General features: G+C 57.1%; 2 protein-coding genes and 1 long non-coding RNA gene across 3 annotated transcripts; 2 read left to right on the top strand and 1 right to left on the bottom strand.

The window, feature by feature from the left end:
- Window positions 1-132: 132 nt before the first annotated feature.
- LOC306808513 lies at window positions 133-2,860 on the top strand. Its single transcript, XR_013776052.1, has 6 exons — window positions 133-198; window positions 296-376; window positions 1,241-1,319; window positions 2,126-2,164; window positions 2,598-2,706; window positions 2,778-2,860. It is a non-coding gene; the product is annotated as an uncharacterized lncRNA (long non-coding RNA).
- OCRL (OCRL inositol polyphosphate-5-phosphatase) lies at window positions 2,778-18,093 on the top strand (the record flags this gene model as incomplete). Its single annotated transcript, XM_079319331.1, is given in 24 exon segments — window positions 2,778-2,860; window positions 3,135-3,255; window positions 3,339-3,428; window positions 3,430-3,498; window positions 4,362-4,463; window positions 4,760-4,874; window positions 5,581-5,697; window positions 5,841-6,031; window positions 7,325-7,436; window positions 8,517-8,626; window positions 9,535-9,670; window positions 10,471-10,581; window positions 10,883-11,048; window positions 11,223-11,458; window positions 13,959-13,982; window positions 16,185-16,187; window positions 16,189-16,283; window positions 16,285-16,303; window positions 16,491-16,575; window positions 16,992-17,119; window positions 17,689-17,745; window positions 17,747-17,761; window positions 17,763-17,806; window positions 17,892-18,093. Coding segments are annotated over 23 exon segments (2,292 nt in total). The 5' UTR covers window positions 2,778-2,860; window positions 3,135-3,190.
- Window positions 18,094-21,572: 3,479 nt separating this feature from the next.
- On the bottom strand, window positions 21,573-23,767 carry APLN (apelin; the record flags this gene model as incomplete). The annotated part of the gene is made up of 3 exons (XM_079318504.1): window positions 21,573-22,718; window positions 22,807-23,159; window positions 23,633-23,767. 2 exons carry the CDS (start codon window positions 23,765-23,767, stop codon window positions 22,812-22,814), a joined length of 483 nt encoding a protein of 160 aa, XP_079174630.1. The 3' UTR covers window positions 21,573-22,718; window positions 22,807-22,811.
- Between the last annotated feature and the right edge of the window lie 1,095 nt (window positions 23,768-24,862).

The raw sequence follows: 24,862 nt of genomic DNA, 5'->3' as shown, positions 1-24,862 counted from the left end.
AATTCCCCCGATTCTCTCCCGTTGCTGCCGCGCCAGCGCTGCACGTCACTGTGGGCTGGACGGGCGGTGGCGGCCTCCCGCCAGCAGGGGGCGCGGCGGCGGCGGCTGGCGCCGCTCCGCTCCGCTGCTCTCCGCGCTCCAGCCGCGCGCGGAGTCGCCGGGAGACCGAGCGCTGCCATGGAGGCGCGCGGCCTGCTCGTATCCGCCGGGCGCGGGGGGCCGGACGGGCGGGGGGGCAGCGGCGGGGCTGGGCAGGCCGCTGAAGCGAGCCGAGCGTTCCTTAACCGCGGCGCAGAGCGTGGCCGGCGCGGAGCTGCGGGCCGGGCCGGCGGGAGCCCTGCGTGCTCGGCCTGGAGCGGCGCGCCGGCCGCTACGGGTGAGTGCGAGCCCGGCTCGAGGTCCCGGATCCCTCTGTGCTCCCTCAGCCCGCCCCCGGTGCTCCCCCCGGCAGCCGGGGCTGGACCCGCCAGGGGCACGGAGAGTGCAGCAGCTCTTACTTCTCCCCGGGTATTCGCGTCCTTGTTATAAATGAGAAACAAAGTCTCGATATTATCAAATATTGAGAAGTATTAGCAAAATTTAGATAGCTTTATTTTTTATAGACACGAGCAAGCAGCACTCTGAGGATACATGGGGGCCACTGCCCACTTCATGCTCCACCAAACTTGGTTTGCAGCTCCTTTATAGCATGGTTTCCCTTGTAGTCCTCAATAATTGGGGTTTTTTTTTGCTGTCATAATTCTGCCAGGTAAGCAGTGGTGGTCCGTAGGATCGCTGGACGGTATGAAGTCTCTAGACAATTTGTTCAGGTCCCATAGATAACCGTCTGGTCTTGGTAGAGAAAGGCAGGAACTTGATTTTTTCAGATGTGTTGGGCTGTGTGAAAGCCTGTTTTGCAGGCTGTCAGTAGATACAACTATTTAGAAAACATAATATTCATAACAGGGGGATTTAAATCAGAATTATTTTAATCTTATATTTTCCTTTCTTTAGAGTCATGCTTCATTTCAGACTTAAGCATTCTGATTCATACAAACCCCCATTACTTTTATGATTAACACGAATCTTTTATCAATTATCACATCCTGCACGGTCCCACCTTCGCTGCCTTTTTCCTCCTCTGCCCCCAGGAGCATAGCGATAAACAATCAGACAATGTAGCTCTGTAACAAAGCTCGTTTGTGCCTCTGTGAACAGGGCGTTCCTGCCGGGTCTTTCCAAACCTTCCTTCTGTCTGCAGGGTCGTTGTTCGCTCGCAGGAGAAAGAAAACGCCGATCCGGATTATATTCCATCCACAGCCGCTTTAAATGTGTGCAAGGTACTGCTGGGGTACTCAGCATCCCCTGCTGTCCATCCACAAACCCCAGACTGAGTGCTGTTTCCTAGACCTGCCTCCTGAGCCACAGTGAACTGAATTCTTTCCCTGTGAAACAGCAACTCACGTTTTATGGAATCCCCTTGTTCCTCGTCCAAGCAGGTTGTCATTCCATGTCAGCATTCAGTTGTGAGGAGCTGGGCTGGCTCCAGTGCGTGGTGGACTTGCATCACACAGAGCCAGCACATTGCAGAGCCTGGTTTCAGGGTCTGGAATTTGGTGTCAGCTGGTGTCTGTCTCCCAGGCTTCTCTGCTATGCCAAGAGTTGGAGCTGTTGCCTTTTCCTGCATCTTTATGTCTAAATTTCCATAAGGTGTAGCAGGCTCTCAGCATCCCACCTGTTGGATGAGGAAGGGCTTTAGGCCTTGTCTTAGAAGAACTTAAGTAGCAGCAAGTGACCCTGGGGCAAATCCGTTTTAAGGAGTAAAAGTCCTTTTTCCTGAATTTGCTCATTCCCTTGTGTGCAGTCCAGTGATGTTCTGTCCCTGGTCTTGCTCTGTAGAGAAGCTCTGAAGTTCCTTGTCAAAGTAGCTGTACTGATGGGGAAAAACCATCCAGGTGTATGAGAACTGCTGGGAATCTCCCTGGGACACTTGTTGGGAGGTGTCTGTCCAGGTTCTCTCTGCCAGAGCCATGAATGTACAGATGTTAATTAGAGCTCTTTGTTCCTGTCAGGACTCTCATGGCAGGCTGTCATTATGAGTCCTCAATTACTGTAGCTCTACTGATGCTGTTTTTCTCTTTTCTAGAGGCAGAAGAAACTCTGCTGATTGATATAGCTACAAACAGTAAGTTTAATAAGGACACTGGTATTGCGAAAGGTCCTGTCAGGGGACAGGCAGTGGTGCTTGTTTTGCTTTCCAGTCTTCCCCCAGGCTCTGTGTTTGTCTCCTGCTCAAACAAGGATTGTTTTCCCTCTGATACTGTCATCTGGCTCTGTCAGACACTCAGTTATCATGACAGACAAGGCTCGAAATGCAAATGATTGAAACGTTTGCAATTTTTCTTTCTGCTTTTAGAGCTCTTTTCTGTGAGATTGCAGTAGTGAGGATTCCTAAAGCCAGGAGAACGTGCTGGGGATACCCCCAGCAGGGCAGGGGGACCTGAGAAGCGCAGGGAGAGTAACTTAGGTGCAGGTTTCCATCAGCAGCAGCAGCTGAGGCTGGCTGGGAGCTGTGGGGCCCGTGGGCAGCCAGGGCTGACTCAGGAGTGTGTTTGCAGCAGGCTGCAAGGTGCGGATCCAGGGCGACGCCGCGCCGAGCGCCTCTTCGAGATCCCGATGAGGAGCGCTGCCTGGGCTTCCTGGCAGAGGTGCAGAGCATCCAGGAAGGTGAGCAGAACTGCCCCTGGGCCTGGAAACCCTCTGCCAGCAGTTGCTGACGGGGATGGGGTTTTTTCCAGCCCACCTGAAAGCGTCTCATCCTGAACCTAAGGACTCGCCATCTGGCATCAGGTGGAGAGGAGCCTCCCAGGTCTGTCTCCAGGTACCCAGGGCTTGTGCAGTGCTGGGGTGCCCAGGGTAGGAGCTGGCATGGTCCTGATTCCTTGTCTCATCCTTCCTGAGTGCTATTTTCCCTTGGTTTGTGCATGTTAACCTCCTTCCTGTCCTGGCCTGTGGTTAGTGTCCCTTTCTACCATTTCCAGGGTCACACAGTTGATGTATTCCTACTGTCATTTCTGTGGCATTACATTTTTTCTTCTTGACCTGAGCTGTTTCAGATTGTTTCTCAGGCTGTTTTTCTTGGATTTTAATTGCAGGAGCTCTGGGGTTTGAGGATGACTTCAACACTCTGAGCCTAGAAGAGAAAAGAAACATGCAAAACCACCAAACGGGATCTCGACGGGAGCCCCCACCTCCTCCCATCCCTCAGAATAAGCAGTGAGTAAAGCAGGAGATCTGATCCCTTTTTACTCTTCTTCCTAGACAGCAGAACTGTTTCTAGTGCTGCTCTTGCTTCCTAGATCTCATAGAGAGAGGGAAGGCACATCCAGGGAGCAGCCCAAGGTGACCAACACCATGCGCAAGATGTTCCTGCCCAGCACGCAGTCGGGGCAGAGAGGGGCTCATCAAACACGTGCTGGCCAAGAGGGAGAAGGCCTACATCAACCTGCACAACTTCAGGTGAGACCTGGGAGAGAAGGACAGAGCTGCAGGATCTCTCCTGTGAGCTTGGATCTCCCCCAGGGTTGGACCCTGCAGCTGCTGATGGGTTGCAGCTCAGAGGGCCAGTGAGGATGGTACAGCTCAAAAGTCACCAAATGCCCATGGAGCAGCTGCTCCTTTTGTCTTCTCTGTGTGTGTGTCGGATCTGCTGAACCTTGGTAAGGTTGAAGCAGGTGGACAGAAAGATGTCCCACCATAGTGTCGTGGTGTTGGCCCTCATGACGTGCTGTTAAACGAGCCAGATGTTTGCTGGTGGAATGTCTTACTGCAAGGGGAGTGTCACTGGGAGAGAGCCAAGAATTTTCCAGGAGCAGCTGAGGGAGCAGAGAAGCCTCAGCCTGAAGAAAAGGAGGCTCAGGGGGGACCTTCTGGCTCTGCATAACTCCCTGACAGGAGGGAGCAGCTGAGGGAGGTTAGCTGGGGGGTGCTGGGCTCTGCTCCCAGGGAGCAGGGGAGAATACGAGAGGAAACAGCCTCAAACTGCACCAAGAAATGTTCAAGTTGGACACCAGAAGGAATTTCCCCATGGAAAGGGTGGTCACAGCTGCCCAGGGGGGTTTGGAGTCCCCATCTCTGGAGGTGTGCAAGGAATGCCTGGATGTGGCACTCAGAGCTCTGGGCTGAGGACAGGGTGGGGCCTGGGCACAGCTTGGACTCAATGACCCTGGAGGGCTTTTCCAGCCTCAGTGATTCTGTGACTTTCAGTTCCCCCATGGCTGTCATTGCCCCATGCAGGGAGCAGCTCCCAGTGCCTGCTTCCAGCTGGAGCACTGCTGTGGTTTGCATTGTGTTTCTAACAGCTCAGCTGTTCTGTGTTGCAGGTTCTTTGTGGGAACGTGGAATGTCAACGGGCAGTCTCCTGACAGCTTCTTGGGTCCATGGCTGGTGTATGACACGGAGCCTCCAGACTTCTACTGCATTGGGTGAGCAGCTGGGGGCTGGCTTTAGGCTGGATTTGGCTCTCAGAGGCTGCAGAACTGACCTATGTCACACAGGGGCCTTCTGAGGGCAAAAAGCCATGGGATGAAGCAGCAGATCAGGGTGAACAAAGCTAGCATGACATCACAGATTTTCCTGGAGGCATCTGCAGAGCTCACTCGTTGTCCTCTGCCAGAAGTGGTTTCTCAGTGGCCATAAGCAGCTGTTCCCCCAAGGGCTGTTGCTGGAGAAGGAGGAGAATGTCAGGAGGGCTGGAGGTGCTAAGCTCTTGGCTTTCCAGGTTCCAGGAGCTGGACCTCAGCACAGAGGCTTTTTTCTACTTGGACTCTACAAAGGAGCAGGAGTGGCTGACTGCTGTGGAGAGGTCCCTGCACCCTAAGGCCAAATACAAGAAAGTGAGTTCTACTCAGTGGCATGGGGCTTGGCATGGAGCTGGCATCATGGGAAGGAGAAAGGAAAAGGATTCTCCCATTCCTCCTGTCCAAGGAAAAAGGCCAGGAGTCCTGGCCCGAGCTGCAGAGAGGCTCCTGCTCCCTCCCCTCCCTTTGCATTTGAGTTTTGGGTGAATTTCTCCCAGTTCAGTGAAAGGGAGAGCACAGGATATGGCTGCAGGAGGGGGAAGTGGTCCAAGCTGTAGATAAGGCTTGTGGTCACTTGCAAATTCTGCTCCTGCAGAGCAAACTGGGTGCTGGGTCCTTGCAGCCAAATTCTCTGCTTTCAGCTTTCCTCACTCCACTCCTTAATCCCAGCACATGTGAATGCTGGAGCACTCAGGGGATTCTCTGCTGGTGCTGCTTAGAGCACAGCAAGGGCTGAGTCACAAACCTGCTGGGCATTTACTGAGTTCCTCTGTGCCCACCCTGCTGTAGGAAGTGACCAGAGTGGGGAATGCAGTGAGCTCAGCATCACTGACAGCTCCTGGGGGGTGCAGGTGGGCCCAAGAACCTTGCTGTGGACAGGAGACCCTTTGGGATCTGTTGTTGAAATTAGGGATTGAGCAGGGAACACAAGGAGCAGGGAGAGCAGAGCATCAGGCAGAGCAGATCAGAATTGCACTGCCACTACCTCTCTGGGAATTCAGGGTCCTGTTTGTTTTTGCAGGTGCAAATGATCCGCCTGGTTGGGATGATGTTGCTCATATTTGCTAAGAAGGATCATCTGAGCAATATCAGAGAGATTGTGACAGAGTCTGTGGGCACAGGAGTCATGGGAAAGATGGTGAGTCACCCAGGCTAGCTTGTTGCTTCCCTGTGTCCATGCAGAAAGTGGCACAGTCTGCTTTGCTTCACCTGTGCCATCCCAGTCCCCTCCCCGTGCCTCAGCCCACCTGCTCCAACCCCACTGGTCCCTCCTGTCCCCAGGGCAACAAGGGTGGTGTGGCCATCAGGTTCATGTTCTACAACACCACCTTCTGTGTGGTCAACTCCCACCTGGCTGCCCACGTGGAGGACTTCGAGCGCCGGAACCAGGACTACAAGGACATCTGTGCCAGGATGAGCTTCCTGATCCCCAGCTCAGAGAGCCTGGCTGAGCTCAACATCATGAAACACGAGTGAGTTGGGCCTTTGGAAGTGGTGCTGAGTAACCCAAGTCAAGGCAGAGCTGCAGCAACAGGAGGTTTCATACAGATAAGTTTTCTGGCTTGATGAAATACTTGGAAATTCCAAGGTGTGCTGCAGTTCCTGCAGACAAACTGGTCACCTCCTTGCTGCAGTGCTTTGTGCAGCCTGTCCCCAAGGTCCCTCTCCTTGCATTTGTGTATAACCCCCTTTTCAGTAGGCCTAAACAGAATACAAATGGTTGGTACTTCTGTAATTAACACTTAAACCATTTAAGAACCAAAAATGAGTGGATTAGTACAGAAAAAATCTTCAAATATTAGATTATCCTTGATAATCCACTAATGGAAATGTTGAGGTTTGACTATAAACAGGAAGAGCTTTGGTACTAGCAAGGGGTTTAAATTTTAATCTTTAAATGAAACCTTTATGGAGTAAAGAGTGAGTCCCATGAGTGTTTCTTCAGTTGCTGATAGCAAGAAGGCTGTGGGCCTGGAGAGGAGCAGGGTGGAAGCGGGTGCTGCTGAGGTGTGGCTGATGGCTGGGATGGGAAACAATGTCCAGGAGGTTGTAAACTCCAGGAACAAAATTCTGCTGCTGCTAGTGCTGTGTCAGGCTTGGTAGTGGTGCAGCAGTGGCCTGCTCTGGTTGAAGGAAAAACCCCAGGTAAAAGCAGGGTGTCAGTGAGGGATAACCCTGCAGATCCAGATACCTCACCTGTGCTGCTGGCTGACAGGCTAGCTCTGCTTGGTGAGCTCCACCACTGCCCTCTTCTTAACCTGAGAGGAGCCTCAATACCAGCTGGATTTTGTGTGAACACTGGTTTTGCATCATTTGAGAGTCACTGCTGTTCTCTGGCTTTTTTCAGGCTGAGACAAACACATCATCTCCTACTAAACCAAGTCTTCAATCTTTGGGGAATTCCAAAGGAGATGGACTTAGTCCTGTAGGATCTGCTTTCACTAGAAATTTCTGCTGTTGGACTCAATCTTTAATGTCTCCTTTTTGTCTTCCACATGTCTCAGCTTTAATGTGGTTGAAAAAGGGGAGCTGTTAACTGCTGATCTGCTCCCAAAATTCTTCCCTGTGGGGGTGGTGAGGCCCTGGCACAGAGCAGCTATGGCTGCCCCATCCCTGGTAGTGTCCAAGGTCAGGTTGGACGGGGCTTGGAGCAGCCTGGGGCAGTGGAAGGTGTCCCTGCCATAGCAGGGGGTGGAACAAGATGAGCTTTAAGCTCATTTCCAAACCAGACCACTCAATGATTCCATGTGTATCTTTGTTTGCAGTGTTGTTATCTGGCTGGGAGACCTGAACTACAGGCTGTGTCTGCTGGATGCTGGTGAAGTGAAGAATCTCATCAGCAAGAATGAGCTTCAGAAGCTGCTGACATATGACCAGGTCAGTGAGCTCACCCACATTCACCCCATCCCTGTGAGGTCACCTTGGTTCAGGATGTGCCTCTGGGGAGGAGCAGGCAGACATGTTGCTGGGGTAGGGGCTGGAGCACAGATCTGAGCACAGTTGGACTCAGTGCTTTTGGAGGGCTTTCCAACCTACATGGTTCCATGTCACACTGCAATAAGGGTCTGGACACAGAACAGACACTGGGCCCTGGCAGAGCTCTGGGTGTGCTGCTTGCACATCCCCCTAAACAAAACCAGATTGTCCATACTGGGGTAACTGAGTGGCTCAGGCAGTCACTGGGTGTATCTGTGTCTCGGTGCAGGAGCTCCCTTAAATACAAACTCCAAGCTGAACACAGGCATTTGTAACAGCAACAAAGCTGCTGTGCTCAGTGTTATGGAAGAGGTATTGATTTGGAGCCCAAATCTGCTCAGCCAGTTTGATGTAAATTGTGTGCTGTCACCTTCCCTGCAGCACGTGGTAGTGGCATGTGCCTTTCAGGTGAAGGGTTGCACCCAGGAAACATAAACAACAGTGGTGCAATATCACCTCTGACACAGTTAAGAGAAAATTTGGCTGATTGTCCTCTGTAGCTCGTTTTTGCTGTCCTGCAGAGCTTCATGCAGGAAAGAGCTGTAGCTTAGGTCTTAGTGAGGAAAACATCCAGGAGATTTTTCAGAAGAGAAAAGGGGCAAAGGAGGTGGTGTCAGGTTGTGAGGCAAGTGCAATCCTGGGGCTCTTGCTAAAATGATTGGTGGGGAAGGATTAATGGTGGCAATCTTAAACCTGAAAACTGATGAAAGTATTTAGTAATTGATATGTTCCTTAACTCTTGCTCAGTGTTGCCTGCTCAGTGAGCAGTACCACCGTTTGTACTCAGTCTGTTTGGAAAGCATTCCTCTTGTGTTACAGGTGTGAGGGGCACAGGGGGTGTCTGTGAATCCCACAGAATGGCCTCAGGCTGTGGTTGCTGTACCTGTAGATCTGCTCTCTGACACTGCTTTGGCAAGGGAGGGTTTCTTGGGCTTGGTTTGGTATTTTTTTTCTTTTTAAAGCTTTCTTTTTCTGCTTTAGCTGAATATTCAGCGCACTCAGAAGAAGGCGTTTGCAGATTTCATGGAGGGAGACATTAAATTCATCCCCACATATAAATATGACTCTAAAACAGATCGCTGGGACTCCAGGTACCTTGGCTGCCACTGGGCATATTCACCTATGACATAAAATGCATTTCTCACAAAACTTGATTTCCTGCTTCCCAGAGCTGTGAATATCTGTCAGTGTTATGTTTGGCCTTCTGTTCTTTCCTCTTTCTACAATAAGCAGCCCCTGTGTACTTGACCAGGCACATCCCTTAAACCTCTCTTGCTGCTGATCCCACTGGGTGAGCTCAGGTGAAGTGTGAGCTCAGGTGACCCTGCACTGGGGGCTTTTTCTATTACCAGGGACAGGCAAGCAAGATAAAAAAGGAATTGAAGAGCTAAGGAAGCAGGTTCTCTGAGTCACTCTGTGCCCTGACTTGCACACCCACAGGGTGGCTGCACTGTGATAGCAGCCTGGTGCTTCCCACAGACATGGCTGCATCTACTGCAGGGGCTGCTCCAAAGGGAGAAACTCCCAAGAAGGACTTTCAAACCATGTAGTGATGGAGTTTGACTTGCCATGTTTAAGAATCAGCACGATAGTTAATCTGAAGAAGGATAACCCAGGATTCAGGTTTCACAGCATAATAGAAACCACTGAGTAGACTTTCTGTAGTGGAAACAATAAATGATGGGTTGGATTATGGGCAGAAAGGCCTGGCAGCACAACAAAGTCATGCAGGGGCACAGCACACATGGGTTCAGGCTGTGGAAATGGGCTTGACTGAGGGTTATTTTGCTTCCTGGTGCTGGAAAGGATGGGAATTTTATCTGCTGTGTTGTGAGAGGGGGAGAGAGCAGAAGTAACAGAATTCAAGTTGGGGTAAGTGCCAGGAGTTGACCCCATCAGTGCTGTGATGATGTGGGTGGAGGGAACTGCCTTGCTGGGAGAACGAGCAGTGTGAGGCTGCTGGGGCTGCTGGACTCCCTGGTACCTGCTCTCCTTGCAGTGGGAAGTGCCGTGTGCCAGCCTGGTGTGACCGCATACTCTGGAGGGGAGGGGACGTCAGCCAGCTGCGCTACTGCAGCCACATGGAGCTCAAGACCAGTGACCACAAACCTGTCAGTGCCCTGTTCCACATTGGGGTAGGTCTGTGTGGGGCAGGGTCCTAGCTCTGCCAGCCAGTGCTGGTGGAGCCAGGGCACCTCTGCTAAGGCTTTGCAGGAGCACAGATGAACCCAGACGAGGGGTGCCTGTGTGGGGGTGCTCCTCTGGCAGCTCTGGGGTGGGGGAATGCTCTGTTCCCTCCTCCACATGGAGACACAACAGCAGCTTGGACCTGGCTGTACCTGTGCTGTGTTATCTGGGCCACACCTGGATGTCTTCAGTGGGGAGTGGCAGCAAATTCGGATCTTCTAGTGCAGCAAATGAGGACACTACACATCCATTTTTGCTACCTCCTGCTTCCTGGGTGGCTCAGGTCACAGAATGGGTCAGGTGGGAAAGGACCTTGGGTTGTTTGGTCCCATCCACATGAGAGCTCCCTGTCTCTGCTGTACTGGGAGCCCAAAACCAGACATAGCACTGCATGTGTGCCTCACCTGGGCTGAGTAGAATAGCTGAGTCTGTTTAAAGAAAAGCCTTTTTCTTTTCCCTCTGGAGAATCATGAGGAATGCTCCAGCATGCCCATGCTGTCTCACAGAGCTTGTCTCCAGTAATCTCCCAGCTGTGTGACCAGTGGCCAGACAGATCCTGGTAACATCTGCAGGGGTGAAATCTGTGTCAAGTGTCAGACACAGCTTGGCAATTCACATGTGTAATGTCTCAGCCTTGCAGCTACAGAAGTGCTTAGAGACATAATTCACTTCTGCAGTTTGCTCATGATCAGGAGAGCTCCTGTGAAAGCCAGTCAGGAGCTTTGCTGAGGTTTGTTGCCTCCCACAGGTGAAAGTTGTGGATGAGCAGAAGTATCGGAAGCTGTTTGAAGACATTGTCCGTATAATGGACAGGATGGAGAATGACTTCCTTCCTTCACTGGAGCTGAGCAGGAGAGAGGTGAGATGAAACTGGGGTCACTGTCACTGCCCAAACACAGCAGCCTTCAAAGTGCCAGAACTTCTTTCCAAGACTTTGTTTCAATAAACTGGATTATAGGAAATTGAGCCCTAGCCTTTATCTTATGATCTGGAATTGGCTTAGCAAGGATGTTTATATTGGCTCCTTGGCAGGATTTCTGTGCGGAATTCTGCACTGGGTGGGCTCCTCCCAGCCATGGGGGGCCACTGCAGAGTCTGTGGGGGCTGGCCACAGGTCATATCCTGGCCACTAATATCACTTGATTTCTTTTGCTCCGCAGTTCGAGTTTGAGAACGTGAAGTTCCGTCAGCTGCAGAAACAGAAGTTTCAGATTACCAATAATGGGCAGGTCACCTGTCACTTCTCCTTCATCCCAAAGCTCAATGACAGCCACTACTGCAAGCCATGGCTTCGGGCCGAGCCTTGTGAGGGTTACCTGGAGCCAGGTGAGGGTGCTGCTGGAAACCCCAGCCCATCCCCATTCAGTCCTTCCCATCCTTCCTGTGTCCCAGCTTCCTTGCCATCAGTCTTGTCTTTTCTGTTGTGGCCTTTGTGTGTTTGTCCTTGTCATCCCTTTTGGAGAGTGTCTGTGTGTCCTTGAGAGCTCGGCTGTGTTGCAGATGAGAGCACAGAGATCTCCCTGGACGTGTACGTCAGCAAGGACTCGGTCACCCTGCTCAACTCTGGCGAGGATAAGATTGAGGATATCCTTGTGCTGCACCTGCACCGGGGCAAGGACTATTTCCTGACCATCAGTGGCACCTACCTGCCCAGCTGCTTTGGCACCTCGCTCGAGGCCCTGTGCCGCATGAAGCGCCCCATCCGAGAGGTCCCAGTCACCAAGCTCATAGACCTGGTGAGTTCTGCAGTAGCTCTGCTGACCCAGGAGCCTGATCCCCAAATTCTGATTGCTCCCAAGAGCAGGGGCAGTGCTGCAGCTCAGCTTCTCTGTACTGGCTCTGAGCTCAGTGACTTCACAGAGCTCGAGGTTCTCTTTTACTCTTCCATCTTTCACAGCTGAGGGCTTTTGACAGCCTGGACTTTATCCCTTTTTTCTGAGTAGGCTCTAAATATTGTTTGGGATGAAAAAGGGATCCCAGCACCTCCTGTTGGGGTTTCTGGTGCTGGCTGGCTCAGCTGGGTGGCTCTGTGGTGACATAAGAGATTGTGATAAGTGATTGGGGTCCTCTCATCCAAGGTATATGGGGTTCTTCTGCCATGATGAGTGCCCTGGGGACCTTTTCCTTCTGGCTGCATTCCCACTGCTCAGGGGAAGGAGCAAGCAGGAGCAGGAGGACTAAAGGAGTGTGTGGTGTGGGTGTGGGGTGCTGAAGGACACAGCTCAGCAGATGAGCAATGTCACAGCCTCTCTGGCCATTTCCTCCCACACAACCACAGGGAGAGATAATGCCTGGGGTGACAGATAGCTGATCAGGGAGAGATCTCTGTGGTGCAGGGAACTGTTCTCCCCCAGCCTTTGGCAGCCCCCAGCATCAATATTCCTCCTGCCACAGCTCATTGTGTGCGTGACAGAGGGTGCAGTGGTGCCCCAGGCACCTCTTGTCCTTTGGGTACTCTCAGCTGTTTCTAGGCTTGTCCATTTTGGAGATGTAATTCTGATTTCATTCCTCTCCTTACTGCCTAACCTGGCCATGTTCCAGTGGGGTGCAGCAGCTCCTGAGTGCCAGTTCATGTCCCCATTCTTGTTCAGCCAGGAGAGTCCTTTCTTTCTGTCCACCTGAAGGCTCAGTCCCATTGTTTGTGTCTCTCTGTCATGTAACACCTTTCCTCTCCTATCTCACACCCTCATCCTTACATTAAGGGTTTTTGTCCAGTAAGCTGCTGCTTTTCCACCTCTGTTCATTTGCCAACTTCCACTCCCATTGCTTCCACATTTTCTTATCCCTTGAGCACCTCTCCTTGGGATTTCAGTATTAGTGTCTCATCCTGTTTTTTCTTGGGATCCTGCTTTGGGTTTTAAAAAGCCTCTTGAAAAACTCCTGTGAGGAACAGGTGAGTCTTGAGCAGCAAATTATACTGAAGGCTCAACCAACATTAGGGAGAATTTTTCCCTGTAAGGGTGAGGGGCCCTGGCACAGTTTGCTCAGAGCAGCCCCATCTCTGGAAATGTCCAATGCCAGGTTGGAAGGAGTTTGGAACAGCCTGGGATAGTGAATATGTTCTTGCCTGTGACAGGGGGTGGAATGAGGATGAGCTTTAAAGTCCCTCCCATCCCAAACCACTCCTGATTCTGGGGAGAGGTGAGCAGCCAGGCTCAGCTTGGGGTGAGGTGGAGATGACTCACCCGTTACACAATGTGCAGGTGGCCCTGTGCCCTCCCAGACCTGTGCCTGTGTCCCTCCCTCTGTGCAGGTGGCCCTGTGCCCTCCCAGACCTGTGCCTGTGTCCCTCCTCTGTGCAGGTGGCTCTGTGCCCTCCCAAAGCTGTGTCCATGTCCCTTCCCCTGTGCTCAGGAGAGGAGGCTGTGCCAGCCCATGTTCAGAGAAGCTGTTCCCAGGAAAAGGCCAGTCTGTTGTGGCTCTGTCAGAGCTCAGGGAGCCTCCAGGGGAAGCAGACCCTGCAGAGGCCACAGGGGACCCTGAGGTGCTGTCCCTCCTGTTGTCCCTGTGCATGGGAGCTGCCATCTCAGCCTGGCAGAGCCCTGGGGCTGCTCCCACCTGCAAAGCTGATCTGCCAGGACTTAGCATGCAAAGCCTGCTTCCCTTCCCTCCTGCAGACCCCTGAGCAGTGTCATGCCTGCCCAGGGAAGGCTCTTTGGGGGTGCTGGGGGCTTGGCTGTGCTGCTGAGGGCTTGGCACAGTCTGTGCTGTGTTAATGCTCTTAGGCTGCAGCAGCAGCAGGGTTTGAGCACAAACCCTCATTTCCTGACTGTACCCAAAGCTGCTTAGGGGCCCTGTGAGCTCCACAGCTGCCACACACTCAGAAGCACAGATGTAGCTCAGGGAACGTTTTATCTCTGCCTGGTCACAAGGGAAGGTGGCTGAAATAACATGGGGACAGTGATTCTGACCAGGGAGCTCCTTCCTGGCAGCCACATCTCACCTGCCCAGGGCCAGGCTGCTGGCCAGTGAGCAGTGCTGTCCAAACCCCTTGGAGGGGTTTGCAGAAATCCTGACCAGGCTGTGCATCATGTGAGCAGGATTGTTGCTAATTGGTGGGCAAATCTCTCCCACAGGTTTAACTTTGGCCACGTCAGCAAAATGTGTGAAGGACCTGGTGTTCAGTGGGTTCTTGTAATGCAAATTAGGCTTTGCCTAATCACAAGAATTAATCCAAGAGTGCTTTCTGCCTCTTAACCACACTTTTTCCTCTCCTTTCTTTCCTGCTGCTCTCAGGAAGAAGACAGCTTCTTAGAAAAGGTAACACAAGCAATTGCTGTGTGGCAGTCTGCTTCTCAGTGGTGTGTTTGTAAAGAATGAGAGCTTCTTCCTTGTTTTCTGTGGCAAAGGGAAGGGGAGGGGACCACAGAGGGGACACTGCTGCCAGCAAAGCTGCTTAGCACTGCTGTGGGCTGGATGAAAGCATGGAGAAGCACACAGTGACCCGGGGCCAAGCCCAACTGAGATGTTAAAGCTCACCAAATTTGCTTGGGGGGGGAAAAAAAATTACTCTCCTGATGCTGACAGCAGTGCTGGATTTTCCCAAAAAAGATTGGCAGCCTTTGGCATCCCTCTGACCATAAGGAGGAGTTCACCAGTGTCTCTCAGACCTGTGGGAAGAGGGCTGCAGTAGTAGACTCAGCTGTTTTGCTCCTTCCATGTTATGCCCTGTGGGGACCTTGTGCAGGGGGAGGATGTCCCTGTGCCTCCTCAGGCAGTGGGGCTGGGGCTCTGACATCCACAGTGGGATCACTGCTTCCCTTGGCAGCCCTGCTCAGCACTGCAGCCAGGCAAGGAGAGGTCCTTGGGAGGGAAGGGGGGAGCTGCTGGGGTGTTCATGCTTGGACTGGCATTGGGACTGGCACTGGGAACTGCCCTGAGCTGGTTCTGCACTGGCTGCCCAGTCTGAGCGAGCTGTTCCTCCCTGGGCTGTCGGTGTGGTGCAGAGTGAGAACAGGACAGGGAAGGAATGTTCCCTCTGCAGCGGGGATCGAGCTCGGCTGTTTAACCACTGAAGCTCACTGACAGACTCCTCCTGGCAGAGGAGCAGGGAGGGATTTGATGCCTCCTGGGAGCATCTCCCGTGGGGAGGACGCAGCCGTGCCTCCGTTCCTGGCAGGCGCAGGAGAGGGCGCTCGGAGCCTGGGCAAGGCCACGGCCCGCTCCCCCTTCCCTCCTGCTACCTCCCTTTCTGCTCCTCCTCCTACTTTCCTTCCTGCTCCTCCCTCCCTTCTTCTGCTCCTCCTTTCCTTCCTTCTTCTGCTCCTTTCCTTCGTCCTACTCTTCTTCCTTCTCCTTCACCCTCCTTCCCCTCCTTCCCCCCCTTCCCTCCCTTCCTCCCTGTCTCCTGCCACCCATGGGGTGTCTCCCCCGCTCTCCCAGTCGTGTCAAGGGCTGATGATGCCCGTGTCAGGTGATGCTCTGGCACAGGGGGTTTCTGTAGAAATAGCCTCAGCACTGGGAAGGTGTCCCACAGCCTGGGCTGTGCTGTCCTGCAGCTCTTCCCCCTTCCATCTTAGAGGAATTCTGTAATGCTCTTGCCTGACACGCTGCTTTCATCACCTTCCCAGTGACTGCTGAGCAGGGCAGCCCATGGCTCCATCCGCTGGCAGGGTCAAGACCTGCTGCTGTTGCCTTGGCAAGTGGGGCTACTGCCCGTGCCAGCAGGGCTCATGTCAGCCCAGGCTGTCCCTGGGCATAGCTAGGGAAGCTGCCCCTGGCTGCTGGCAGTGGTTGTGTGTGCTCCAGGGACAGCTGTGGCAGCTCACCGCTGGAGTTGACGGTGCTGGCTGTGTGGCTCGTGGACTCCTTGATGGTGGCGGGGTTGTGTTCCTGCTTGTGCTGGTTCCTGGGTGCTTGGGCGTTGCTGGGCCGGCTTCTTCCTTGGAGGTCACAGGAATGGGACGTGATCATGAAGTGAGGAGTAAATGAAGCCAGAATGTGGTGTGTTGGTGTGATGGAGATGTCTGAGCCGTGGAGCTCCTAGCTGCTCCACAGGAGAAGAGGAGCTGTGACAGTAGTGCCTGTACTCAGTGAGAGCTCTCCTTGGGAAAAATCAGGAAGGAAATTTCAGGAGCCAGCACAGCCCAGAGCCCTGAGAGCAGCATGGAGCCAGGATGGCTCCAGGGATCAGTGGGGTCACAGGGGATCAGTGGGTCACAGGGCTGGGCTCCCCAGCATGGCAGCTCCACAGCACAAGCACTCTGCTGGCTCTGGGCTGGGGCTGGGGGCTGGCTGGGCAGCCAGAGCCCCTCCTGGAGGGCTGAGGGGCTGGGGCTGCTGGAGGGATGGGCAGGTTGTTCATGGGGCAGCAGGAGGGACAGTAGCTGTGGAGCAATGCTTGTGCTGTGAAAGGGGATTGGGGCTGGAGCACCCCAGCTCCTGCTGCTTCCCCTTCCAGGGATTAAGGGCCTGAGGGCAGAAGGGACTGAGGTTTCCCAAGCCCTGTGTGCTTTCTCCCAGGAGACAATCCATCCTGCAGATGGGCTCCCGGGACAGCGAGGAGGCAACTGAGGTTCCACTGCAGGTGCCAAAGGAGATCTGGCTCTTGGTGGATCACCTGTCAAGCATGCCCTCACCAGGTGAGCTCTCCTGGTGACCTGGTTCCTCACAAGCACCTGGAGAATCAGCTCCAGTTTGGTGTTTCCAGGGCAAGGCTTTTCCCTGTGCTGAGGCACTGGCTGGGTGTTCTCCATTCACTGTGAGTCACCATGTGCCTCAGCCTTCATGGGGAAGGTGACTTGCTCCATCCCTGTCTGTTTCTGACAGGAGGACCTGTTCCAGACTCCAGGCATGCAGGAGGAGCTGGAGCAGATCATTGACTGCCTGGACACTAGCATTCCTGAGACAATCCGTATCCTTTGTGATGGATCTCAGCTCTGGGGAGAGCTTGTCTGTCACCTCTACCTGGCGGGGGTTCTTGGCAGGTTTGGGCTCCCCTTGGTCCCTCTACAACCTCTGAAAGTTGAATCTGTGCTGGCCAAAGCAGGGGGGGCTCTGGAAGCTTCTGCAGGGCTGTGCCAAGCACCAGAGCTGGGATAGTGAGGAGGGTCTGGAGAGGAGGATGATGGAGCAGGGAGCTCCTGTGAGCCAGAGGGTGGGAAATACAGTTCAGGGAGGATGAAGCAGGGATTTTCATGGGTGGGGGACAGTGGAGGAGGAGGAGGAGAGGTTGGACAGGCAGGGAACTTGTGTGACCTCCAGTGAGACAAGTCTGGGGAGGGAGGGGATCTCTGTGCCCAGCATGGCCCTTCATTCCCAGCTGTCCAGCGGGCAGCAATCACTCTGTGGCTGAAGCTCTCCTCATCTTCCTGGAGGCTCTGCCAGAGCCTGTGATCTGCTATGAGCTGTACCAGCGCTGCCTGGAGAGCTCCCACAGCAGCCGCCTGTGCCGACAGGTGCGGGGCTGTGCTCACCTGTGGGGCTGCTGCTGCCTTGGGGCAGCTCCTGCTCCTGTGCCATGGCCCTGGGCCTGCCTGGGGGCTGCCAGTGCCTCTGGGAGGGTGGGCATCTCTTGCAGAGAGACTCCAAGTGAGCCCTGTCTCGCCTGGGGAGCAGGGAGGGGCTGAGCTGCCCCTGGTCCTGAGTTCTTGAGCTCCTGCCACAATTCCTGTCCTTCCATGGAGGGCTGTGCCTGGCTCTCAACAGCTGGTGGGGCAGCAGGCCAGGTCAAGCATGTCTCTGAGCAGAGGCGGAAGTTTTGGGGCAGTGAGAGCTAGGATCCCACTGGAAACCAGCAGGAAGCAGCCCCAGGGCAGTGGGAGCTTTTTCCTGGTGACACAGCTTTCCTTGAAGCAGTGTCACCTGGAGCCACAAATGCCATCACGGCTGCAGCAGTGGGTAAGTCACTGTGGAGCCCAGGGTTCCCCAGGTGCCCAGGTGCAGCAGTGGGTAGGTCACTGTGGAGCCCAGGGTGCCCCAGGTACAGCAGTGGGGGCTGGCAGAGCTCCTGACACCATTCCCTCAGGTGATCCTGCAGCTGCCCAGCTGCCACCGCAACGTGTTCCGGTACCTGATGTCCTTCCCTGCGGGAGCTGCTCCCGGTACTCGGAGGACAACAACGTCAGTGCCACCATGATTGGTGAGTGTGGCTCCTGTGGGGCTGCTCTGCTCCATCCCAGCCCCTCTGCCCCTCGTTCTCAGCCCTGACTGCCTCTCCTGCCCCCGCAGCTGCCCTGTCTCTAGCCTCCTGCTGCGCCCCCCTCCCAACCTGGCGGCCCGGCAGAGCCAGCAGGAGCGCCAACGTGCCATCAGCTTCCTGCACAGCTTCCTGCTCTCCGGGGACAGAGGAGTGACTCCTGCTGGACTGGCACGTGCCAGCCGCGTGCCAAAGCCGGCCGCCACGGCCAGGCCTCTCGGCCCCGAGGGGTAGAGGCTTGCAACTCCCCAAGTGCCGTGTTTACAGCTGCAAGGGACGTTCCCTCTCCTTGCCACGCCACACCCCACGCTGCAGAGGGCCTTGCGTTGCACTGCCATCCACCTCTGGAACCTCTCCATGGCCAGGGCATCTGTCAGTGCCAAGGCTGTGCCAGCACCCGACCACGGCATTGATCGCCGGTTCCCAGGTCACGCTTCTCTGTGTCACCCCCATCTCCCGAGAGCTGCCGTGGACAGGGTGGGGATGGCTGGGGCTCTTGGTGCCAGGTGCGTGTGCTGGTCGCCCCAGACTGCTGTGGGATGTGTGCCACCCTGTGCCACACAGCCCTGCCAGCCCTGATGCCATCACTGTGCTATGGACCGTGCTGACCCAGGAAGGGCATTTGGACATTCAGCCTCTCACCTTCGGCAGGGCCTGTCCCTGTCACCTCCCTCCCAGGACACACGGCACACAGGCACCCCCTGTCTCTGCATCCCCCATTCTGCCCCCACTTTCCTCTCCTTTCCCTGCCCCGGGTTCCCCCGAGGACATGGGATGGAGGGTGGCTCGCAGTGACCAGGGCCAGGCAGAGCCACGAGCTGCCCTCTGCTCCTCCTGGGCTGTTCTGAGCAGGATGGGACCCTCATCCCTCTAGCCCAGCCTGCAGTGTGAGGGTGGGACAGGTTGGGTGATCAGGTGCCACTAGATGGAGTCCATTTCTCCTTCCTGGAGTGCTAGCAGAGGCTGCAGCTTTGGGGGAGGTGACAGGAGCCAAAAATGCTCCTGGGGGGCTGCAGTAAAAGGGTCACACACAGTTGGCTGAGGGGACAGCCCTGGGCTGGTGACTGAGGGTACAAGAGTGGCCGTGCCACTGAAACACTAAGAGGCCTGTGGGTCCACGTGGTCTTAGGTGAGGGAGGCCAAAGCCAAGGGGAGGGGTTGTGGTCAGAGCCCCTGCTGGTGCCTGGGCTCAGCCCAGGGTGTTGTGGCCCCTCCTGAGCTGCTGCAGGCTCCCCTCCCTTCTGCCTTTTTTCTTTTCCTTAAAATTTTTTAAATTACATAATTTATTGGGAAACTGTCCATTGCAAATAAACCTGCATTGTGCCAGGCCTGGGGGCTTAGCAGGGCACACCTGCCCTCCCTCAGCAGCTCTGCAAGGCCATGGAGCCCTGCCTGCAGCCCCAGGCTCCTCCAGGGGCAGCCAGGGCTGGGCTCTCCCCCAGCCCCTTCTGCAGCCTGCTGGGCACAGCTGGAGATGGGCAGAGTGTCCTGTGCCACTGGTTCCTGCTGGTTGTGATCCTGGGATGTGCCTGTCCTGCAGTGGGTGGTGGCACGTGCCACACCAGGATGGAGATGGCACTGGAGTGTCACACCAGAATGGAGATGGCACACCAGGATGGAGATGGCACTGGGTGCCACACCAGGATGAAGATGGAACTGAGGTGCCACATCAGGATGGAGATGGCACATCAAGATGGAGATGGCACTGGGTGCCACACCATGCTGGAGATGGCACGGGGTGCAGCCAGGTGCAGAGGGCAGCGGTGCCCGTGCATGGCACAGGCTCGGGCATCCCTGCGCAGCGATGCCCTGGGGCCCGAGGCCCTGCTAGGCCGGCAAGGGGAGCGGTGCTGGAGAAAGCCCAGCGTCCTGCCGCAGGAACCGGGGCCGCTGTCACCTCCATCTGCTTCCCGGCGGCTCCTCGGGGCGGGGCTGTGCCCGGGCAGCTGCTCACGGAGCCACCGCGCAAGGTGCCGGCATTGTTCCGCAGCGCCGCATTCTGCCAACTGCCGGCGGAAATGCCGAGCCGAGCCCGGGGCTGATGCTCCCTGGGGATGGGACAAAGCCTGGGTCTGTCCTCATCCTGGGAGAGGCACGGGGATCCTTGTGGGGGACCCTGAGACTGGTGGTGTCTCGCTCGTGCTATAAGCACACCATGGACACGGGCACGGAGGGGTGCTGGGGTGCCCAGGTGGTGGGGCTGGAGGAGCTGGCAGCGTCCCACAGCCACTCTGAACATCCCTTTGCCAGCCCTGGGTGGGCAGGGAGCTGTCCCTGCTCCCCGGGGACACCCAGAGGTCCCTAAGGAGCGCAGGACTCCTGTGGCTGCTCAGCCCTCTCCTAGTGCCCCGGCATCCTCTGCCTGCTCGGTGAGCTGGCACCTGGCAGAGCCTCCCTGCCCTGCCAGGACACCACCCTGCTTGCACAGCCAGGGGCAGGAGTGCCCTGTGCCCACTGCCCGTGTCCCCAGCCCTGCCCTGTGCTCTGCCTCACTCCTGTGCCATGCAGGGGCCCTGGCACTGCCCTGGCACACCAGGCACAGGGAGCACGGCCGAGCACAGCAGCTCCCACCTGCCTACGGGCAGCTGGCCAGGCCAGGAAGAGCCAGAGATTCCTTAGGTCTCCCGGCCCAGAAGCCTTTTCCTCCTTCCAGGCTGGCCACAGCCCAACCAGGAGGTGCTCCCTGGCCTCCTCCTTCCAGGCTGGTGCAGGAGGGCTGGGGTCAGGGCTCAGCTGTGCAGCCCCTGGCTGCAGCCCAAGTGCTCGGGGCTGGGCGATGCCTGGGGGCGGTGGGACATGGCTGCTGTGCTGGCACAGCCATGGCAATCACTCCAGGGTCTGCTGGGCCCCCAGTGCCAGCCCTGCCCGTGCCCAGGCACTGACCTCACGGAACGTGCCCGGTGCTGCTGCTGGGGAGGCAGAGCAGGGCACTGAGGGGTACTTTGAAGTGCAGGGGCAGAGCCCTCCCAGTTCAGACCAGTAGCAGCAGCACTGCAGGCTGACAGTGGAGGAACAATAACCCCCCAACATCCTAGAGCTGGAGGGGACTGTGGCACCATGTCCTGCCCCACTCCAGACTGCTGGGACTGGAATACCGGGCATGAGGGCCAGAACCCTGCCCACCCACCCAGACCATCACGGGGGCACTGGCAGTGGCCCCTGGGGTGGCTGTGAAGCTGCATGGGGGTGGCAGGGTCTCAGGGCAGCTGGCAGTGAGGACATGGGGCAGCAGTGGCTCACAGAGTCCCACCGATGTCCCCGGGGCTCCCAGTGTCCCGCTGGTTTCCCAGGAGCTCGTAGTGTATCCCAGTGGCAATGGCAGGGCCTCGCGTGTGGCCATGACTCTCGGTGTCCCGCCGGTGTCCCCGGGCCGCTCCGGGCGGTGCCCGCGGGGCCGCAGCGCTGGCGCAGGGCCGGGCAGCGAGCGCATCCCTCCCGGTCCCGGCGGATGAGCTAATGGAGGCCAGCTGGTCCCGGCGCTTCCCCAGCCCGCAGCTGCAGCCCTTCCTCTCCTGCACGGCCCCTTAACCCCTCCCCGCCGGCGCTGCCGCCCCCTGTCCGCAGCCCCGCGCCCCAGATCTCCCTCGTGGGCACCCCTGCAAACAGCGAGGGGTTTGGTGGCCCCGCATGGCCACGGCTGGGGGTGTCCTGTCCCTCTGCAGGTTCAGCCCCTCTGCCCACCTGCAGGGTCCTGCAGGGGCCCTGAGTCCCCTGAGCCTTGTCCCCCTGCCCCCCACGTGGGCCTTGCTCACACCCAGCCCCATGGGGTGGGGACACCGAGATGGGGGATGCAAGGATGGGGACACAATACATAGGGAGGAATGCTAGGGGTACCAGGGACAGGGACACCAGGAACAGGGATGCCAGGGACAGCAGAGACTGAGCACAAGGGGCAGGGATGCCCAGGAGCATCCCCTCCTCCATCTCCCAGCCTCTCTGACATGTGTTTTCCCACCCTCCTTGCCTATTCCACAGGCTCAGCACACGGCTTCACTCCTTGCTGAGCACCTTCTCTGCCAGCAGTGGGCTGGGGGAGGGGCTACCGTGGCCCCAGCCATGACCCCAGTGCCTACAGACAGCCCCAAGAGGGAGCAGAGGGACCTGAGATCCCTCCCCACCAGCAGCAGAGCAACCCCTACCCACCCTTGCAGAAACTCAGCATTTACTGAGTTAATAATCATAACTCTTTATTATAAAGAGATATTTACACGGAATAAATCTTTACAGGCACAGGAGACAATCAGCAGGGTCCAGCTCATCAGAGCCAGGGCCCCTCTTTTGGTGTATGGCAGAGCTTGACAGAGGTCCCAGCACCCCCCACTCCTGCTGTCCCATGGCCTGAAGCAGAGGGATCCAGGGCTCTCCAGCGTGTCCTGGGTGGGCTCCCCACTCCTCCACGGGTGGGTCTGCCAGCAGGAAAGGGAGGGCAGCTCACCCAGGGTGTGGGATGAGCACCATGGAATAAATAGAGCCAGGACAAGCTATGTGCTTCTCCTGGCGTGGGGGTGACAGGCAGGGCAGGGGCAGGGAGCTCACAGAGCCATGAGGAGAAGCTGCTCTGCCTGACAAAGTGCTTTGCGCAAAGCCCGCGGTCCCACGGGCCAGTGCCCGAGTCCACCGGCAACCACGGGCGGCAACCCCGGCCCCTCTGCGGGCAACCCCCGCCCAGCCGGCCCCTGCTGCCCCTGAGGGGGGCAGAACACAGTGCCAGAGGGGCACCGGGGCCAGCAGGGCCGGCGCCGGGACAGGAGCGAGGGCTCACAGCGGGCATCCCAGGCTCGGCGCTGCAGGATAAGCGGAGCGGGCAAGAACGCGGCGCGGGCGGTGGAAGCCGGGTCCGTGGAAAGCCGGTGGCAGCCCTGCAACGAGAACAAGCCCAAGCACATGTGAGCTACTCCATGGCACCGTCACGGGTGTCCTGGCACCCCCGAGCCTCGCGGATCTCACCTGGCTCAGAAGGGCATGGGGCCCTTGTGGGATAGCCGGGGTCGCGGCCGCCGGGATCTCCGCCAGCCGCCGGGTCTCGGGCAGGCCCCACGCCGGGCTCCCCGCGGCCGCACCAGCCTCCGGGCGAGGCCAGCCTGACCATCCTTGCCGTCCGCCAGTGGCCCTGAGGAGAGCAGAAAGAACAGCGTTAGCCACGTGTCCCCCACGCAGGACAGCGACAGCATTGCCGTGGAGCTGCCCTGGCCCTGGGCCGGCCGCTTTCCTGGATTGTCCCCAACGAGAGCCACCGCTGCCGATTGCTTCCTGTGCTTCCCTTCCACCTCTGCTGAGCGTGGCCACCTCGTGCCACCAGCCTCACCGGAGCACAGGGCTGCTCAGCCTCCGCCTGGGATCCAGCGGTACTCACTGCCACCCCTCCCTCTCTGTGCCACCGAGACCCCTCAGCGTCACCCTGAGCCGGGTCCCCATCCCGGCCGTGCCTGCGCTTCTGCTCTCAGCAGCGGTGCCGTCCCCGGGGCCCTGGAACCCCCGGCTGGGATGCTCTGGTCCCCGAGCACTTGTCCTGCTCCCCTGGGTGCTCTCAGGGATGCTTGGTCCCGGCTCCGGTTCCGGGATGCCCGGGGGCTGTCACCGCCGCTCCGGACGCTCCGTTCTGCACGGGACCGGGGAGATTTTGGCTCCAAAGAAAGCGCTTTGTGTTTCCCCAGCCCAGCGGCAGCGAATCCAGCGGTTCCCCCGCGCTCCCCTCTTTGTCGCTCCCTCCCTCCATCCCCCGAGCCGGGAACCCCCGCGGGTCCCGCTCTCACCGGGGGCGGCCAGGACGAGCCCGAAGCAGCAGCAGCAGCAGCAGCGGGGCCAGGAGCCGGCGCGGCGCGGCCATGGCGGGGGGCGGTGGGGGCGGCCGCGGGGGAGCCGCATTTGTAGGCGGTGAGAGCCGGCCCGGCCCCGCCGCTCCCGTCATCTGGCCCCCGGGATGGGGGGAATGTGTCCGCCCCCGCCCTGCCCTGCCCCGCCCCGCCGCACGGACACCTCCGCGGGTTTCCCCCGATTTGGGTTCGCTGCCTGATCCTCTGCAGCGCATCCTCCGGGAGATTCCCTGCCCACAGCCCCCTCATCGTGTCCCCGGTGCTCTGAGACCACCCCAGCTTGTTCGGGGACCCGCATCCAACCCGAATCTGGGACCCACTCCCAGCCAAAGCCCTGTCCTCTGCTCATTCCTATCCAGGGACCCTGCACAGCCTGGATCCGGCATGGCCCCTTTCACCCCGGTCCAGGAGCCCCCTCCCCAACCTGATCCTCCGATTCTGGGACCCTCCACTTCACCTGGCTCATGCAGCCTCTCCAAGTGCCCCCTTCCCCTGGCACCGAGGGGGCAGGGGCTGTCCTGCCCCCCTCCAGCCCCCCCAGCAGGCAGTGTCACTGTATGCTGAACTGCCCACAGCCCCATTCCAGAGGGAGAGAAATCGGGAATGACTTGGGGCCCAAGAGGAAGGGAGAGGTTGGAAAAAGGGTTAATTTTTGGGGCTTTTTCTCATCATCCTGCTCTGATTTGATTGGTGATAAATATATAAAAGAGGAGATTTAGATCAGATATTAGGAAGAAATTCTTGGCTGTGAGGGGGTGAGGCCCTGGCACAGGGTGCCTAGAGCAGCTGTGCCTGCCCCTGTATCTCTGAAAGTGTTCAAGGCCAGGTTGGGGCTTGGAGCATCCTGGGACAGAGGAAGGGGTCCCTGACCAAAGCAGGATCTTGGAACAAGATGGGCTTTAAGGTCCCTTCCAACCCAAACCATTCCATTATTCCATGACTTTTTGCAATTAAATTAATTTCCCCAAACTGAGCCTGTTTTACCTACACCTGCACCTGGTGACGGCCTGGTCCTTATCTCGATCTTTTTGTTGTATTTTCTCTCCCTGCTCAGTGGAGGAGGGAGTGATGCAACAGCTCTGGGGGCACTTGGCCAAGGGGAGCCCCCACAAGGTGGATGAGAAATACAACTCCACCCTGAGAGAGCCCCTGCCAGCGGGGTGAGGGGGGGGCACCAAAAAGGTGTGGGG

This window comes from Erithacus rubecula (assembly GCF_903797595.1).
Source record: "Erithacus rubecula genome assembly, chromosome: 15".
Taxonomy (NCBI): Eukaryota; Metazoa; Chordata; class Aves; order Passeriformes; family Muscicapidae; genus Erithacus; species Erithacus rubecula.
This window is presented reverse-complemented; position numbering and strand designations above follow the sequence as displayed.